Here is a 19,535-nt window from a genome sequence, read left to right as displayed (position 1 = left end):
ACTGCCACCTTGAACATTTACCACCAGCACACAGTGGCTGTGACGTGAAGCATCTGCAAAATACACTGCAGTTATTTGCCCAGACTACTCCGATAGCACCAGACTCACAATCTCTTCCCCCCACCCCCCACTTTCATTGCGATTCCTTCACTGCCGCTAGGTCCAGACCCTGGAAATCCCTCTCCAACAGCACTGTAGAAGTGCCTTCACTAGAAGGACTACAGTGATTTAAGGCAGCAGCTCACCACCACCTTCTCAAGGACGATTAGGAATAGGCAATAAATGCTGGCCTTGCCAGTGATGCCCTCATTTTATAAATGAATGAAAAATATATACATTTTGCTTGTTTAAAAGCCCACGTTTAATGTGCTGATCTTTCATCGACCTGCTGCCCTCAGCTTTCTCAATGGTAGGGATTGCTGACTTGGGAGGTGTTGCCAAAGTAACGGCAGTGCATTATGTAGGTAGAACCAACTGTAGTCACAGTCTTAATTCGGTTTCTCTCTCCACAGATGCTGCCTGACCTGCTGAGTGATTCCAACATTTTCTGATTCTCAAGTTGATGAACTGGGCAGCAGATTCCCTTCCCTGAAGAAAAATTGTGAACTAGATGGGTTTTCTGGTCATTTCAGGGTCACCATCACTGATACCAGCTTTTAATTCCAGATTTATTTCACAAGCTGAATTTAAATTCCCAGCTGCTGTGGTGGGATTTGAACACACCTCTGGATCAGCAGTCCAGACCTCTGGATTACTCTCCTAGTAACTTAACCACGATACTACTGGACACCCAATATCTCAAAATTTCTACATATTAGAAAATATTGTATTAATAAAATATACTAATATATGTTGAACATATTGGAGTGTCTCCAGACCATGGATAGATCTGCTGCTGCATTCTCGTGCAGCAGAATATGGGTCGCAGAATTCTAGGGGCCCCGGATATAATGCATTGCCTGGGAGATCACAAAAAAAGATGGAGAGGAAATAAAATAGATTAAAGACCATGTGGTGTGGGGTAATAGTGGGGGCTGGGGGAAGAGGAGAAGGGCAGCAGAGATAAACACACAGCTTAATGTGAAGTTGAGCTCCCCAGGTCTGAAGGGAGCATGCTGATTTTTGCCAGGGTTTGGTAAGATTGTGACTATTGGGCCTCAGAGCCTTCTTGGAAATAGAGGGGGAAGGGGTTAATTTAGACGCAGAGTCAGCTTAAGACAACCTCACACACAGATGACCAAAGCTTGTGAGATAGTCACCTGCCTGCTCTCCTGACCCGTGAAATGGTCCATGGCATTTGGAGAGAAGCAACCTGAGAGAGGGAGAAATCACTAACAGAGGGGTGCGGATGCTGATTTCTAGCTTTTGCTCTACTGTGTTGCAATGTTACGGCTTCAGTCAGGCCTCTTCAAAAAGGGAGGCAATTATATCTTGACAGAAGGTGCTGAGATGTGACTCACCCTGACCCTTGGTAGAGGACGGCGTGGAAGATGTCACTGGGAAAGCTGCTTGCGTCTGTGCCTTCTTCACAGGCTTTCTGAAGTGTGTGAAGGATTCCAGAGAGCTGGTGCTGGCAGCAGCTCTCTCACCTTCGATATCAGACAGCATGAGAGATGACATGACCAGGTTCGACAGGATTTTCTCTGCTGCAGTATCGTGGTCCTTGCCCGCATCAGCTTCATTGTCCGAGTCTGCAGAGAGTTGCAAAGCAGGACTGTTAGATGTGGCAGAAAAAAAGCTTTTCTCAACCGTAAATCTCAAAGGAGATCAGTAAATGTTTGTTTTTGGTTCCAAAATGCAAGTGAGCAAGGCTCACTCAGTCTGCACCTCTCCAGTGCTGACCCACAACTCAACAAAGATACCCAAGGATTGTTTCCGGGTCAGAATGGTGTTCTGGCCCTAGGAACTGGCAGCTCTATCTTGGCCCAGTTGCTTACCTGATCATTCTTTCCTTCAAATGTATTTGGAAACATTGTTTGCTGCTGAATAATTTATCAGATTTGATATCTGATATTGCCAGTACCGAGCACATTGTAATTGCAGCTGTGGTCTCCATATAAGAATGTTTGTTGATGCTTTTTTCTCTTCATTGCTCTGGTTTATACCACCTCAGTCTTACTTTGACACTTGGGTGAGTGGCTGAAGTGGCAGCATGCATTTCAATAGCGCCTTTGCACCTCTCAACCGTGGTGCTCCACCACAGCCTTATCAAAACTGTGTCAGTGATTTGACAGGGGAGATTTCCAATACACACCTCCCAATGCCAGTCAGAACTATGTATCAGGAACATCAGGCCGTGATTGTTTGCCCATTATCCTGCAAGCTCCACATCTCAAAGACTTTGAGTACAGTACTGCCTTGTCTTTGTAGCTAATGGGACCTGGCAGGCAGTTGCTGGCAATCTCAGTAAATCAGGGGACCAGTTTCCTTGATAGCCATGGCCCCCAAGTGTTTTTTTCCTTGGCCATGCTCAGAAAGCTGGCTCCTTGGCACCACCGTGACCCTCTCCAAGATTTTCACAGAAGTGCAGATGCAAGTAAAGACCAAAGCTTTCTGCAACAACAACGTGCATTTACATAGCAGCCTTTACTATCATAAAGCGTCCCAAGTGCTTCAAACAAAATCTGATACAAAGCCACCTTAGGAGGCATTGGGGTTCGTAACTATAAACTTGGTCATGAGGTGAGTTTAAACACTGGAAATAAGTCGCGAAGAAGTCAATTTCAACTCGGTGAACTGCAACCTTGAGTCACTCGAGTTCAAACCCAGCTTTAGTGAGGTTAGTAAAGAGGGGGAGAAGGCATCAAAACACAGCAGGAAAAGTGAGCCAACCATGGATTGCAGAGTAAATAAAGCTAATATTAAATCTAAGGAAAAGGCTTATAAAGTCACCAGGAAAAGCTGTTAAAAGTTAAAAGCATGAGGACTGGGAGTGTTGAAAAAAAAGGGAAGATAGAATATGATGGCAAGCCACTTAGAAAATAATATTGTGATTGAGCAGAGTCAACATGGATGTATGAAAAGGAAATGATATTTTACTAATCTGTTGGAGATATTTAAGGAGGTATCCAGTAGAGTAGGTGAAGGGGAAAGCAGTAGATGTGACGTATTTGGATTTTCAGAAAGCTTTCATTAAGGATTTCAATGAACAAGGTTAGAGTACATGGAATTGGGGGTAAGGTATGAGTGGATTGGGAGTTGGTTAACAGATTGAAAACAAAGAGCCAGAATAGATGGGTCCTTCTAGATTGTGGGTTTTGATGAGGATACAAAAGAGGCTTCGGGGAACATAGCCAAACTAAGAGAGAGCACAATAACATAGCAGACGGAGTATAATACGTAAAATCTGAGGTTATCCAGTTTAGTAGGAAAAAAACCAAAAAATGATCATTTTTTTTTTACAGTGAGAGATTGGGGAATATTAATCTTCAAAGGGACCTGGTGTCCTTGTACACAACTCACTGAAAACCAACATGCAGGTGAAGCAGGCAATTAGCAAGGGAAATGGTACATTGGCCTTTACTACAAGAGTATTTGAGTACAGGAGTAAATATTTCTTATTACAATTATATAGGGCTTTGGTGAGACCACACCTGGAGTACTACATAAAATTTTGGTCGGCTTACCTAAAAAAGGATAGACTTGCTTTAGAGGGAGTGCAGTAAAGATTCACCAGACTGGTTCCAGGGATGGCAGGACTGTCATACAAAGAGAGACTGAGTAGCCTAGGCCTCTCCTCTCTCAAAGAATGAAAAGTAAACTCCAGAACCAGGGGCCACAGTCTCAGAATAAAAGGTTAGGCATTTAGGACTGAGATGAGGAGAAATTTCTTCACTCGAGGGTGGTGAATCTTTGGATTTGATAGATTTCTAGATGGTAACAGAATCAAAAAATTGAAGATAGGGCAGAAAAATGGCCCTATGATAAAATTCCCTCCACTTGCCTGGACGAGTGCAACTCCAAAAACTCTCAAGAAGCTCTACACCATCCAGGACAAAGCAGTCAACTTGACCCTATCCACTACCCTCAACATTCACTCCCTCACCACTGGTACACCACTGAGCTGCAGTGTGTACTGTCTATAAAATTCACTTGTAGTTACCCACCCAGGCTACTTGGACAGCACCATCCAAACATGTGACCTCTACTGTCTAGAAGGACAAGGGCAGCAGCCACATGGGAACACCACTCCCTGCTAGTTCCTCTCCAGGTCACAGCATCCCAATTTGGAAATATATCACCATTCCTTCATCATTACTGGGTCTAAATCCTAGAATTCACTCCCCAACTGCAGTGTAGGAGCACATTCACCAGAAAGACTACAGTGGTTCACCACCACCTTTTTATGGGTAATTATAGATGGGCAGTAAATGATGGACTTGCCAGCAATGTCCACATCCCACATACGAACTTAAAGACCTACCTTTCCTCAATGACGGTGTGTGTGCAGTCATTAGAAGTGAGGCTGAGGTCTGAGTTTCATTGAGTGAAGATTTGAAGAGGTTCAAACTTTCAAAAGAAGGAGCAAGTGTTGAGTCAGTGAGGGAGAAGGCAGAGACATCCTGTTTCAGAGACATCTTCACTTCTGCACTCTGGCAGTCACTCGCTTTGTTATTAACCTCACCTGCAGAGTCAGTAAAGAGGGAAAGGAATTAGATAGTGCACAAGTTCAGAAACTGACATCACTGACATGTCTGAATTTTTCTCTTCCTTGTCCAAGGGTGCTAATTGTAATTGCTCCACTAAGATTGTCTGAGTAAGAAAGACCACGCAGATAAACTAGAAAGAGACGGGTAGCACAGTGACTCAGCAGTCAGAGCTGCTGCCACACAGCTCCAAGGACCAGGTTCAATTCTAACATCAGCTATTGTCTGTTTGGAGTTTGCACATTCTCCCTGTGGCAACATGGGTTTGCTCCCATGTCCTAAGGACACGTTGGTAGGTTAATTGGCCACTGTAAATTACCCCTAGGTGGGTAAAGGGAATTAATGGGCATGTGAGAGAGAATAGATTGCAGGACCACAGGGAAATAAGGAGAGATGGAATGGAACTGATGGGATGGTTCTACTGGGAGCCAGCGTGAACCTGATGGGCCAAATAGCCTCTTTCTGTGTTGTAATAAGTAAGTACGGCTTAGTCATACATTGGGCAGCGCACTTACCAACACAACTACTGTTCTACTTATTTGGTCTCAATAGCTGTGCGCACCAGAGTGGTGAGCGATACTGTACGGTTTCATCATGACTACAATCAGGATTTCTGCCTGATGTGCTCTCTGTTTGAGCAGTAAAAGGCTCTAACATATTCTATAGTGCCTTTCACATCCCTTTCAGGGTGTCGCTAACAGCAATCTTTTATGCAATCTTTTAAAATTCCTCACAGGACATGACATGGATCTGGCAGGGGTCAAAGACATTCCACCTCACTGTGGTGGGGAGTGGGGAAGTGGTATGGGAAAAGTTATCAATACTTTTCAAACAGTTTGGTTTAATGTTGGAGATATAAAAGATTGGAATCTTTTTAAATTCCTCCTCTCCTTCAAAATAGTGCATTGATATCTTTTACATTTACCCAAGAAGGCCTTGGGTTAACTTCTCATCCAAAAGGCAGCACCTCTGACAGTATGATACTCCCTCAACACCACTCCGGTGTGCCAACCTTGACTCATGGACCCTCATCTCTGGAATGGGACTTGGACACACATCAATGTGCCTCAGAGGCTAAAGTGCTATCACTCAGCCGCAGTTGAACAGGTGCTATATTAAGTGATACAAGGCACACCTAGCTATAGTATCCAAACATTGTATGGTGGAAATGCATAGAGTCATAGAAAGATACAGCACGGAAACAAGCCCTTCAGCCCACCAAGTCCGTGCCAACTATCAACCACCTGCTTACATTAATCCTACATTAATCCCATCTTATTTTCCCCACATTCTTATCAACTCCTCCTAGATTCTACCCCTCATGTACACACTAGGAGCAACTTATAGGGGCCAATTAACCAACCAACCCACATGTCTTTGAGATGTGGGAATAGCCAGAGGAAACCAACATTGTCACAGGGAAAACGTGCAAACTCCACACAGACAGCATCCGAAGTCAGGATCTAGCCTGTTAATTCTAAATTCTAATTCAGTGCCGCGAGGCAGTGCTGTTCCATGAAGCAATTGAGGATATCAAAGAGTCGAGCTCTGGTAGAGTGGGCGGCAAGGTGGTTAGCAAGCGTTAAAAGGGACAGCACGTTCCCCGTGAGCTTCCCATTCACACTCATTATCGCTTTAGTTATTTGATCAACTTCCAAAGTATGGGAAAAATTTGATTTGATGGAATTCAGAAGTGAAGTTACTGGAGACAGTGCCCTTATAGTAATAAGGGCGTCTGCAAAGACATTTGCAGGCTAGTTGCACTATGAGGCTTAATACTGGGCTACTTATAAACCTGAAAAGCTCCAGGATCGATACACAGGTTCCTGGGGCTCAGTCTGCAGCCTATGTTGAGCTGGTCAATTTCAGGCAGCTCATAGAAAAATTGTTGAGGTCTTACCTCAGCAACAATTACACTACACTTATTCTAACAGACACAGGGCACAAGCCTGGTTGCTGCAGAGTTGCAGTGCACCAGATTAGGAGGGTTGGGGATCTCAGAGCCCTCGATCCTGATCACCATCCATTGGGGAATATGTGCTCTCTCTCCACATTCCCTGCTTCCAATTGCACATGACATGCCAGTCCTTCACCCCCAACACCAAAGGCTGCCAACACTTGTTGCAGAGGCAAGGGACAGAGAAATAACATCGCTATGATCAGTCTCTCACTGACTGATTGGTAGGTGGATCTGCTCCAACAAGGATTAGTAGTGGATAAGTATATGTGAAAATCAACAGTGCAGGGGGAAAGGCATTCAGTCAAAGGTGAGGCTGCAGCACCAAAAAAACTGCCTTGAATTAAAGTGATGCTGTGTGGTGCAAGGATGAATTACCCATGTGATGTGATGAGGTAGACGGCTCCACCAAGGCTGGGTCGTGGGGAATTTCCTTCAGCGGAACGTTGAAGTTTAGAGAGTTCTCGAGAGACTGGTTGCCATCATAACTGAAGAATATATGGGTGGGGATGTCCTGGCTTGTGTCCACTTTCAGTTCCTCGGTCTTTGGCTCGATGCAGCCACTAACATCGTTGTCGCAACTCTCCCTGCTCTCTGTAAAATAAACAAACGTTCTCTAATCTTTTTAAATTCCTAACAACACATCGGTGTAATTGAGATCAAGACCATTAAACTCTGCTGTGGTGGTGGTCTGGGTTGGGGTGGGGGGTGGTGGATAGAGAGGGAGGTGTGGAATGCAAACAGTACCTTTCCAACAGTTTCTTTCAACTTTGTAAATATAAAAAGGTTGGAAGGTCATTTATACCACACAGAAAAATTGATTGGGTATTACCTATCAGCAATTAACCCTGGCACTACTCTCAATGGATGTTGACCTTTCTTCAGTAAACATATTGAAAGACTAAGTTTGGTGCGGCCAGCTCACATCCATAAGAGGCATGCTTTTCACACAACCTGCAATGACCCATCTCAATGTCTCCAGTTCTTCCCCAACACTCTCTTCGTCCTGACGCTTCCCTCCCACCCCACCAACTTGATGGCATTAAGCTTGTTATGTAATTGCTATAATTTCTATCTGTGTAACAAATAAAAGCAGTCATTCAGCCAATCATGCTGGTGCCAGCCCTTTACCTGCAACAGTCTAGTTTAATCGCATATCCCCTGCCCTTTCCCCACATCCTTTCTGGCTACTGTCAATTCCTGAAATGCTAAAGTGTACTCTCTGTTCTAGAGATTTCAACAGACCTGCAGTCTATTTTGGTTTTATTCTGGTTTTCAGTCCCTTTTCAGTCCCATTATTCAGTCCCCTTTCTGGTTTTATTGGGATGCAGTGGTGCAGTGTCCTTAACTTTAAGTCTGTACTGTGTGTTCTCACCATCCACCCTGCCTTCCTGCCTGCCCTTCCCCTCCTCTCCTCACCCCATCATGTTCTGCACCACTCAAAATGAAAAATGAAAGTCTCTGGTGAGCAGTTCCGGTGATTGCAAAGGGCACTATTTCCTGCCTGTGGTATACCACACTGTAGTTACATTTCCCTCAAACTAATAAAGCCATTTTGATAAATACGTACGGCATCATGTAGGTTTTCTTGATTCCAGAAAATCTCTCCTGTTATTGTAGGTCTGCCTTCCATTAATATTAATCAATAATATTAATATTGATTATTGTTGGGGATAACACACTTCTACTTATTATATAACATTTTATTAATGGATATAATGCTCGTTAATTTTTTATGTCTCTTTTTCCATTGTTCTGGCTTAGAGGCAGTTATTGTGTCTGATGACTATTCTATCCTATCCCTTTAAAGCCACTGCATTTTATGGGGAATCTTACTTGAATGTAGCTACTTGCAGAGTGCTACAATCAAGCAGTTGGATTTCCTTGTAAATTTCAGGCTCGAAATCAATATCCAGGTTACCTGCCTAACTCCCTATTACTTTCTGAAAGGGGAGCTGTCTCCCATTAATGTCACACAGTGCAACTGCTGTTAAGTAAGCACCAGATGAGGCATTTGGTGAAGGAACCCTGACCACTGGGCTAAACTTGCCGGTTTCAGAGCATTGCTCAGAAGCACAGAACACTGTCAGACTATGTGAGATCTATAATAAGTCTGCTTGTGCATACATTGTTAGTACTGCACCTACTCACTCCAGTTATCTCTGAATCTCTCCATAAGACTCAGACTGACTGCATTTCTTTGCAAGTCTCTGCTCTTTCCTTCCTTTATCGCTCACTCCTACTGTTTGCTCTGATATCTATCACTTCACTCATTTACTCAATTGGTACCTTGTCCGTGTGGGAAATTACGCACTACATGTTCTACAGTGCACTGTAAATGGTCAGTGTTGATGTTAATAGTAACAATTCCCTTCCAGGGTGTGGTCTATTTCTCAAAAGAAGGTTCTGAGATGCTTGCGTCAGTATGTTTTAATGCCTGACAACCAGACTGGATGTTCACAAACCACCATGTAACTTTTTACTTATAAGTTTTGTCTGTTCCACATTAGGTGCAAGTTTATATGCAACATACAGTGGATTATTCTGCTGATAAAGTGCAGATCAATACACTTTTACAAGTTGAAAAAGGGTATTTTCTGTTCCACTCTCAGCCTTCTTACAAGGTAAGTGAGCAGCACTGCTGTCCAAAACAAGCCCAAAAGTAGCTGCTTACCTTCAAAATGGCTTCCAGGTGACAGGTGCCTGAAGCTCCACTCTTTACAACTGAAAATGCCTGACTGACAGCAGAACAGCTGAGTGATTGTCAGAATGCTGTCCTACCCCCACCCCTCCTCCCTGCCTTTATGACTTCTGAATAAAACAGACCCAAAACAAAAGCCAAAGGGCAATTCAAAAAAATTTTTTAAAACTCTTAAATAAAAAAACAAGCCCCATTCTGCTTACTGTTGATAGACTTGGCAACACTGATCCTTGGGGCAACTAAGGGGTAATTGCTCTTTGGAGGTCAAACCATCCTAAAGTCTAACTTTTATTTTTAAAATGTTTAAACATAGCAATTTGCCTTTCAGCATGGCATCTCAAGTGTTATGGCCAATTTTTGATACTTAAACTGGCAAATAACTTGTGGGAAGTTAAAGGATGTTATGTTTTAAAAGCACAAGAAAATTATACCAGGTAAAGCACATTATGTTATTGTTCTGTTAAATCTAGATGTGCCTTCATGATTATAAAGTTTAAATGCTTTCGATCTTGTAAGACCTGGAGAGGTCAGCCAGAGATGCTGCAGACATATCGGGTTTAGCATTATGCTTCCAGATGACTTTCGGCGTTTCTCGTTACTTTTTTTAACGTGCGAGTCTGAAACTTGAAGTGAGGCTCCACAGAAGTGAAACAACTGAAATGGTTAAGCTTTCAGTATCTAAAAGATTTTCTTTTCTCTTTGGGGCAAAATGCTCAAAATGTTTAACAAAAAGCATAGAAAAATAGAGTATTATATTAACTCCAAAATTCTATTGGCACTCTGTTTCCATTTTCTGGCTTCCAAGTGGTTATCTGTCAAGAATAATTTCTCACACCCTTGCTTCCTCTCTCACTGATTTGCTAGCTGTCTCTATGAGAAGAAGCCCAGTGCTTGTAGCAGGAAAATATCAGGAGGGAATCCTCAACAGACCGCACTTCCTAAATAGGCAGAGGGAGGTTCCCTCGGGGCATGAGCAGGTTTCCCTTAAGTGGGTAAAATTGCAAAGAATACAATCAAACAAATCCTCCGAGTCTCAGTGCATTGACCAACTAAGACAACTTGAAGTGGGATGGGTAGATTGATGTAGGAATGATTTTCCCTGTTTATAGGATGTGTACATTGATGCCTTTGCCTAATTGCTCCATGAAAGAAGGTTACAAGGAGCTGCCTTGCTGAACTGCTACAGTCCTTTTATGCTTTGATATGGTGATCTGATACACCAAGTAGCTGGCAATTAAGAGTCAGTGTAGTGGGTCTAAAGTTATATATAGACTCATACCAGGCAAAGAGGACAGATTTCCTCCTCTGAAGGACATTAGTGAGTTTACACAATAATCTGGTAGCTTCATGGTCATCATTATTCATACTAGCTTATTAATTAATATTAGGGTTACACAGTGGTTATGTTACTGGACTAGCACCATATTTCTGAATGACTGAGTCTGAGGCGGGTTTGAATCCCACCGTGGGAGCTGGGGAATTTAAATTCAAGTAATTAATAACAAAAAAAACTGGATTTAAAAAAAATAGCTTCAGTAATAATCATTGTGAAACTACTAGATTATAAAACAAAAGCATCTGGTTCACAATGTCCTTTAGGGAAGGAAATCTGTCAACCTGACCCGGTCTGGCCTAAATGTGGGTCAAGGCCCACAGCAATGTGATTAACTCTTACCTGCCTCTTCAACTCAGGGACAATTCTGGATGGACAATAAATCCTGGTGTTGCCAGTGACATCGTGTAAGTGGAAAAGAAAGTTCCATTTAATGCAATTAATTAAACCGATACCTGCTTCTAGCTGCCATGGTGGGATTTGAACTTATGTCTCACATCATTACTCCACTATGCCACTGTTACCACTTAGCTCGCAGCTGCCTTTCCCTCCACATAAACCGTACCTGACTCTTTATTCAGTATCCCCACGACGTCTTCGTACTCCTTGCCACAGAAGAGATCCAGGTCGGCTTCCTCTAGCTCCACTAAGTGTGGCTGTGAGTTGCATTGTCCATACTGGTGATCAAAGGGATAAGGGAAGGAGTGAACTTCTTCAACCATAATCCGCGTCAGCTCGGGGCTTGGGGAGAAAGATGGCGTTGCGTGGACCATGTCAAAATGAATTTTCTGAGGAGAACACAAGTTGTAGGGATCAAAATCCAAACTCCCGGAACTGTTAGTCCTGTCATCATACAGCTTCAGTGCTTTGGGTATGGAAGAAGGCTCGATTGGGATATCTTTGATAGCAGCTTCAAAAGGGCCATTTGGCTGGTGCTGTCCTTGAGATGGCAGCTGGGAGAGCAGCACCTTCTCTTTGAGGATGTCCGCGTTTGTGGCCTGGTACTGTCCGCAGTCCCAGTAAAAGTCATACCCGCTCATTGAGTTGGGGTGAGAGCTTCTTGCCACCTCAACATTCAGTGGTGGTGTTGGAGAAAAGGCCTCAGACGTAGTGGCTCCCGAGTCAAGAGTCACCCCCTTAACATCAAGCTCGCTGTTCATAGCTGGAGTACACAGAGAGGAAAAAGGTGTTAATGTAAATTCACAGACATAGGAGGAGGTCATTCAGCCCACTGAGCCTATGCGGCCCAGAGAGCAACGCCATTCTCCCACCAACTATCCCCACTCCTCAATTGTACCACCCACACACACACAGACAATTTACAGTGGCCAATTAACCTACCTGCACGTCTATGGGATGTGGGAGGAAACCGGAGCACCCAGGGGAAACCCATGTGGTCACAGGGAGAACGTGCACACTCCACGCAAACAGCACCAGAGGTCAGGATCGAACCAGTGACACGGTGGCGCCGTGAGGCAGGAGCTCTACCAGCTGCGCCACTGTGCTACCCTATAATGCATTTCCTTGAGTGATCTCCAGTTCCAATAGAACATAATACCCAACGCACAACCTGTTCAAAGACGTGGCTGATTTATGTTAAAAAAAACTGGTTCATTTTTGCTCAAGCTATTACAGGCAGAGAGCCTAAACTAAACATGGATCCCAACAGTTGATTGCCTCTGTGATTTGCAGAAGTTGGCTAAAATAGGCAGCTACTGCTGTTGGTATTGCTTGAGGGAATGACAACAATTTGCAATTGCATAACATAGAAAATTGCTAACACAGAAAATTGCCCCAAGATGTCTTACATAGGGATAATCAGAGAAAACTGCATGCTGAGGCAGACCAGGAGACATTGGAACCTTGGTCAAAGGAGACCAAGAAAGGAGGAGACACTTAAAGAGACTGTTCTGAAGTGTGGGGGATAAGCTGCCTGTAGCCAATTTTCCAATGGAAATACAAAGGCATCCAAAGGCAAGATGCGATGCACAAGCAGGCAGAGGAACAGGTTTCTGGGGACTGCTTGTGGAACTGGAGAAGGTCAACTGGAGTTACGACCAACAGGCCATGGGGCATAGAGTCTGAAACCTGACACCCAGTGGATGATGTCACTGGGGATGGAGGATTTAGGTGAAGGTGATTGACTGGAGGGGTGGAGAGAGCCAAAGACAGAGCCTTGGGGAATTCTGCAGATAACAGTACAAGAGTGGAAAGAGAAGCACAGGCAGAGAATCTCAAGCTACAACTGGATCCAGACTGCACAACAGATTCACCTTTTGCCCTGACTAGTGCAAGTGATCGTATAATGTTTCGCCAGCATGTCCCGTTAAGAACTGTCACCAGCAGCAGAAAACGACGGACTGAGCAACAGAGGAGAGGCAAAGGTTGGCGCTGCTGGTCACACCAAAGGCTGCAGAGAGGCCTTAAGTGGACAAGGAAGGACAGAGAACAGAAGGAGGTTCTCCAGTGCTGGGTCACTGGTGGAAACCTGACCGAAAGGAGATTGAAAGGTGGGTGCAGATTTAGGGAGGTAATATGTTCAAGAACTAGCGGGAGCCTGAAGGCAGGCTGGTAATTTACAAGGACATTGACTGTAACCAGCAGTTTAGGGGGAATAGGGTCAAGGGTCAACGATGCAGTTGTAGCACTCTCCAAGCAGATAAGAATGATGATCAATAGCGTGCTCATCAGACCTGATCAGAAAAGAATTGTTGTCCTCAGATCACAAATCACACCAGCATTGAGTCACTCTCCCAACCAAAACCACCAACCATCTATCAGCTGCTGGCAATGGTTCCTAAAGGGGCTCGGTGGGGTAAGCTGTGTGCCAAACCTGCTTTGTCACACAATTTACACCGTCATGCAGTTGAGCTGATTTACCTGCACAATCAAGAAAAATAAATTAATCATCACTCCATCTTCCCGAGAGAAAAAATGCCACTAACCAATTATTCTGGAAAAGGCTGCCTTTAAAGCTGCCCTGTGCTGCGCTCCCGTTGACAGGAACCACCAGGTGCCTGAGTACGTGCAGGGAACTGAAAATTCAATGGCAGAAACTTGCAGTAAACGTTGTCACTGCAAACATTTCCCTCCAGAGCTTCTGCCGTGGGTGGCAAAACAGAGGGTGACTCAGCTCTCTTTGTCAGTCTTTCTCGAGATTGGAGAAGCAGCCAGTGTTTTTATTCATTTTATTATCACCTGTGCCTTATTGCCCTTGAGAAGGTGGTGGTGAGCTGCCTTCTTGAACTTCTTTCATATCCCCTGGTTGACTCAAGAAGCAATCTCTTGACTAAATGTAAATGGGGTCATTGAAAGCCAATGCCATTTTAGCAATGTGCTCAGTGAAGCCCCGTGGACAATTAGTGGAGGCCCTGTCGCTTAAGGTGTAACCATATCGTTGTAGGGCGAAGTAGGAAGTTTCTTCAAGCCCCACAAAGTGATGCCAACCCAGTCTTTGCTTCCCAACTCCCCACCATCACCCTGGAAAAGTTCTCGTAAGGCCATTGCCCAGAACAAACCTGAACAGTGGCCTGGTCTTCACAGGCTGTCTGTAGAGAGGCATTTCAGACAGGTAGCTGCCCAGAGGAATACTATTGAGGCCTGACCTCCAATTGGTCCTCACAAGCAGGCAACCTGCCAGCTTCCCATCTGCACTCAATTCCCCACTTTTGAGGGATATTGTCAATTTAGTGGCTCACTAAATATAGAACATGGAACGGTACAACACAGGAACTGTGTTGGAATATGGCCCTTCAGCCCACCATGTCTGTGCTGACCACAATGCCAATCTAAACTAACCCCATCTACCTTATCCCGCGATTCACATGAAGGCTTACCACATTTCCTCATTTAACTCAGACACTGTGAGAGAAGACTTTCTACTCAACAAGCTATAACCCACAACAGAGGCCTTCAACTCTTCTGTTCCTCCAAACAGAGCCCCTCCAGACCCTGGTCATCGAGCTTCAAGTGAACTCAGCCAAAGGCAGTAGGGACAAAGGAATTCCATGCAGTCCAGGGAGGAATAAAACCCGTCAGATTTCCACCCCTCTCTGGCACTTAGCTGGCGTGCGATCAGTGTTTGTAAGTGTGCCTGGGAGGGGTGCTCGACCCGGAAACAGAGCTCACTGCTGTCTGTAGAAATGTGCCTCCCTGTCCCTCAGCACCAGCCCGTCCCTGACTTCATCGACCAGGACGAAGGATAACCTCAGCCCACAGTAGCCACAGCCCAGGGTTGGGCAGAGCATAGACGAGAAACTCCAGCCCAGCCTCTGCCCTCACCTCTGCCCAGCTGAGCCGAGGTCACTGTGCTCTCATTAGTCTGCAGGCCATCTTCCTGATAAGGTGAAGGACTAAGGTCGGCAGCATCAGGTGTCAACGTGCAACAAGCAAAATGGAGCTGATCCTCCATATCTGGAAATGTAAAGAGACAGGAAACAAAATGGAGATGTGTCAGTCAGGCAAATCCGTCCTGCAAGGTGGATTCCAGGGCAACGAAAATCCAAAGGAAAACCTTCCACATTCCCTTCTTGTGATGGGATACGACCTTGCTAAGTTGGGCAGTGTGAATGGCTTGGTATGTGAAGCCAGATACTTTCATGTATGGATCAATAGGTGCCTCAGTAGTTGATGTTGATTTCAGGATGCACTGCTGGATTTCACAAGGAAGCAGAACGCAGTGTCCATCTGTCCGAGGAGTGCAATAAGACCAGCAAGCGGCAGTGTGGTACCAGGAGGGTTCAGGATAAAACTGCCCTCTACTTACTCCTCTGCATCTCTGTTCCAGCCTACGCAGGGATTAGAAATAAAAGGACAGAGAATGCTGGAAATGCTCAGCGGGTACCCTTGGGATAAGGAGGGAACAAATGGGACAAGGTTCATGCTGCTGGCTGTAATCCACTCAGTACTTGATGGTCAACATGGGCCGAATGTGTATGACTGTGTGACACTTCTGTTTGTGCGTGGACCCACATAGCCACCAGCCTCTTCAAGATCTCCTCCAGCTCAGGTGCCAACCAAATCAATTCATCCCAAGGAATTCATCCCAAGTAAAAAAACAATGGGGCCAAACAGTTGTGTAATAGATCTGTCCCTACCATCCACAAGGTATGGCAGAAGTGTTATGGAATACCCTTGCCTGCATGAGTGCAGCTCCAATACTCAAGCGACAAAGCAGCCCATCCACTACCATAAACACTCACTGCCTCCACCAGCGACACACCCTGGCGAAAATATGTACCATTTACACGATGCTCAATTACTCGATCAGGCTGCTCCAATGGCACCTCCTAAACCCACACTCTCTACCACCAAGGACAAGAACAGCAGGCACATGGGAACACCATCCCTCCGGGTTCCCCTCCAAGTCGCCCATCATCCTGACTTGGAAATAAACCAGCGGTCCTTCATTACTGGGTCCAAATCTTGGAATTCCACCCCCACCCCACCCGCACTGTGGGAGCACCTTCACCACACGGACTGTGATGGATCAAGGTGGTGGCTCACCAGTCCCCACCTCTCAAGACCAATAGTGAGGGGCAGTAAATGCTGGCCTTGCCAGTAACACCCACATCCCAAGAATTACTTTTATAGTTTTAGTCTAGGAACCACAACCCCTTCCACCTCTACAATTTCCAATCCTGGATTGAGTCGTTGAAACTCATTATAGTCTTGGAACATTTATTTGTAAAATCACTGGGTAAAATCAGAAGTGCTGAATTACTTTTTGAGGGAATGTCAAATCAGTTTTGTTTGATTTGTAAAGAAAACACTGACGGGCCTATGTGTTTGCTAGTTGCTGCTAATGGTGGCTCTGGGAGTTCTGGGTCCCACCGACCATATAGGGTAATTATCATTCATCGTAAAATATAGATCTGGAAATTACATACCGTATTTCCTGTTGTGTTGAAGTTGGCCTGAACTGCAGTAATTCACAACTTGTAACTGCATGATGATACCATTCGTACCCAAGGTCTGTTGTGATCAGTACCCACATTAAGCAGCATGAAATTTGCTGATGAACAGACTACCCCAGGGGAATATTTTCTTGTTCCTTTTTCTCTCTCCCCTCCTCTTCTTCCCTGCCCTAATCTTAACCCCAACCCTCGCTGCCCGGAGGCTCTGAATCTTACTGAAGAACCTCAGCAAAGAATGCTGGTGAGCTCTCCAGGCCAACGGTCCCCATCAACGCGGCGACGGGATGGAAGGGGAAGGGCCCCGTGCAGCTTTAACAACACTGAGACAACTTAGTTCACCAAACAAGAAGTTGGCACACTGAACCCAATCATCCTCAGGAGCGTCCTAACTCCTCAAAAGTGCCCCGTGACATCATCAGACTTTCACTGCTGGGGAGGTGAGGGTATTTTAACAAGTGGAGCTTTAATGAAGAAAGCTTGGGAACCACTAGTCCAAGGTATGCTCATGGTGCTCTTGAGCAACACAAGCACGCCTCCGGCAAAATACTGCATACTGGTCAGGAGCAGGGTCCCTGAGAACGCTTGAATTATCTATTGAGGCATCTTGTTGACTTCAAACAAAATCAGGATGTGCTGCTTAATGGTGATAAAGTGGGGGAAGGTGGTGTGGGAGAGAGAGAAAGACTGGATGGTTTGAGGTTAATGCAGCATCCACCAGTGGAGTTTCTGGAGCTGTGAATTTGCTGCTGATCAGTAGGCCGCTTCCCTTGCCTTATGACACTGCATCGACACAGCAACGTGCTAATTGTGCAAACCTTGTGTTACACTTTGAATTCACTGTCTGAAACCACCTCCACCATCTCTAATCTCTAATCACCAGCATTGCCTCCTGGGGTGTTATTCAGGTCAAAATACTCCCCCAAAACATGCCCCAGGAGGGCTGTGCTTCCCCACATATGGGCGAGCAGCATTTTCCATGAAGGTTCTTCTTAGTATGGATCACTAACACTGTGGCAGTCCCAAAAGATGGTGTAGAGGGAGATGTGGGGACTGGAGACAATGTTACATTTTCCCTTGGAGTTACCAGAAATCAATAGATTTTGAAGCCTTCAACACAGCTAAGCAAGAAACTAGCAGCACTAAACCCACACATTTAGATGAGATCAGTTACTAGAAAGGAAAAAAAAAGGCTCTTAATATACTATTTTCTCCTTTAAATCTCTCCTTGAAGCCTGCTTTTTTGACCCAGCTTTTGCTCATCTCCTCTAATTCCTTGTTATGTGACTCAGTGCTGATATTTATCCCATGGATTGCTTTGTTGTAGTAAAGGCACTATATAAATGCAAGTCATTGCTGGTTGCATAAAGTGCACAGGCACAGAACATTGTTAGCAATCCCACCTGCCTTGCTTGAACGGCTATTTGCCTTGTTCACCAGTGAGTAATCTACTTGAGTGTGCAGCAGTTAACACCCGAGCCCAAGTTTGTCCTCAGCTGAACACACCACAGACTCAATCGGCAGCAAGTTGGATGTCAACCCCAAGCTGCTTTTAGCCCTCCTGATCCTGGGAAACAGGGGCCACTGATCAAAGGCCAAACCTGGGTCCCTGTGCCACGTTACATTCACCATCACAGGAAAAGAGAGATTGGAGGGATAAGTGTAAATGGGTGGTTGATGGTCAGTACGGCAGACTCAGTGGGTTGAAGGGCCTGTTTCTGTGCTCTGTGACTCTACCAGACTTTCATTTCTCCAAGATCCTCACAATTTTTCAATCACTGGGTGAACCAGTTAATCTAATTGGCTCATTTTACACAAGATATTTGCGGCATCTCTGGTTATAAGCTTGAGATAACATGTGCTGGTGATAAACATCAAGTTAATCCTCACAGACTTTACACAGCCGTGCCTGGATCTCTTTGCTGATCAGTGCAGAGTGTAAGTATCCCGCACAAAGCCACCCTTTGGCCCCTTACCCCAACACTTCCTATGCTGTTCCTCGTAGACCTGACTGTGAATGAGCTACAGCTGGAACCACTCAGAGAAAGCAGCTGCTGGCAAGCTTGGCTTTTTGAAAATGTGTTCGCTCAGGGGAATGTGGGCATTGCTGGCAAGTCCAGCATTTAAGGCCCCCCCCCCGCCATTAACTGTCCTCCAACCAAGGGGCTGTTTCAGAGGGCAGCTGGAGCCATGTGTAACCAGGGACCAGGGAAGGATGCATCAGTGAACCACACAGGTTTTTACAACAGCCTGATACCATGATGATGCTCGCTTTTTTATTTCAGATTAGTTTAAGTAACTGAATTTAGCTGCCACGGTGGGAACTGCACTCATGACTCAGATCACTAGTCCAGGCCTCGTTCATGTTTCATTTATTGACATTTTAAAACTACTACTCCCTCCTCTCTTCCCCTGAAGGCATTGACTGCATGAGGGTGCAGTTCCACAGGAACCCTTTGGAAGTTACCTTCCTCCTGGGTGAGTCTAGGTATTAAGAATTGGAAGGTTATGTAACCACAGAGAGGATCATAGCCAAACCTGAAGCATAACAGCAGGGCAGTCCCATTGCGGTGGGACTGCCATCCTCACCAGTCACATACGTGCATGCACTTTCCACTGGGTGGCTCCAAGACAACAATCAGTCACAAGATCTCTGGCGGATTTCCCTTCCGGTTCCCTCTTCCACGCACCCCTATCCCATTCTCCAGCAGAGGTGCTGAAGACAATGCGGCTAAACCTCACCAACATTCCAACCCCATCCAAAACTGGAGCACGAAAGCAGCCTACGATAGAACACGGGCCTTTCTGGCTTGTGCGCCTCTGACGCACACTAGTGTAGATACGTCATTAAGCTGGAAAAAGTGCAAAGAAGATTACGAGAATATTGCCAGGACTCGAGGGCCTTGAGTTATAGGGAGAGGTTGGGCAGGCTAGGACTTGGAGCGTAGGAGACTGAAGGGTGACCTTATAGAGGTGTATAAAATCA

At 45.2% G+C, this 19,535-nt stretch overlaps 1 protein-coding gene across 3 annotated transcripts in view; it reads right to left on the bottom strand.

Annotated features, from left to right (window-relative positions):
* The window catches only part of LOC127566942 (bromodomain adjacent to zinc finger domain protein 2A-like), a 91,704-nt gene that overhangs the window by 50,831 nt on the left and 21,338 nt on the right, over positions 1–19,535 (bottom strand). For 2 of the 3 annotated variants that reach the window (XM_052009483.1, XM_052009484.1), the window contains exons 3-6: positions 11,203–11,799; positions 6,982–7,197; positions 4,424–4,624; positions 1,461–1,691 (exon numbers count right to left, since the gene is read on the bottom strand). In XM_052009483.1, coding sequence (XP_051865443.1) covers positions 1,461–1,691; positions 4,424–4,624; positions 6,982–7,197; positions 11,203–11,797 — 1,243 coding nt within the window. In that variant the 5' untranslated portion in view covers positions 11,798–11,799. Of the gene's footprint in view, positions 1–1,460; positions 1,692–4,423; positions 4,625–6,981; positions 7,198–11,202; positions 11,800–14,918; positions 15,051–19,535 lie in introns of all 3 variants that reach the window. The other variant, XM_052009482.1, reaches the window with a different exon arrangement.

This window comes from Pristis pectinata, chromosome X (assembly GCF_009764475.1).
Source record: "Pristis pectinata isolate sPriPec2 chromosome X, sPriPec2.1.pri, whole genome shotgun sequence".
Lineage (NCBI taxonomy): Eukaryota > Metazoa > Chordata > Chondrichthyes > Rhinopristiformes > Pristidae > Pristis > Pristis pectinata.
Note: the sequence above shows the minus strand (reverse complement) of the source record. Positions and strands in the feature narration are given on the sequence as shown.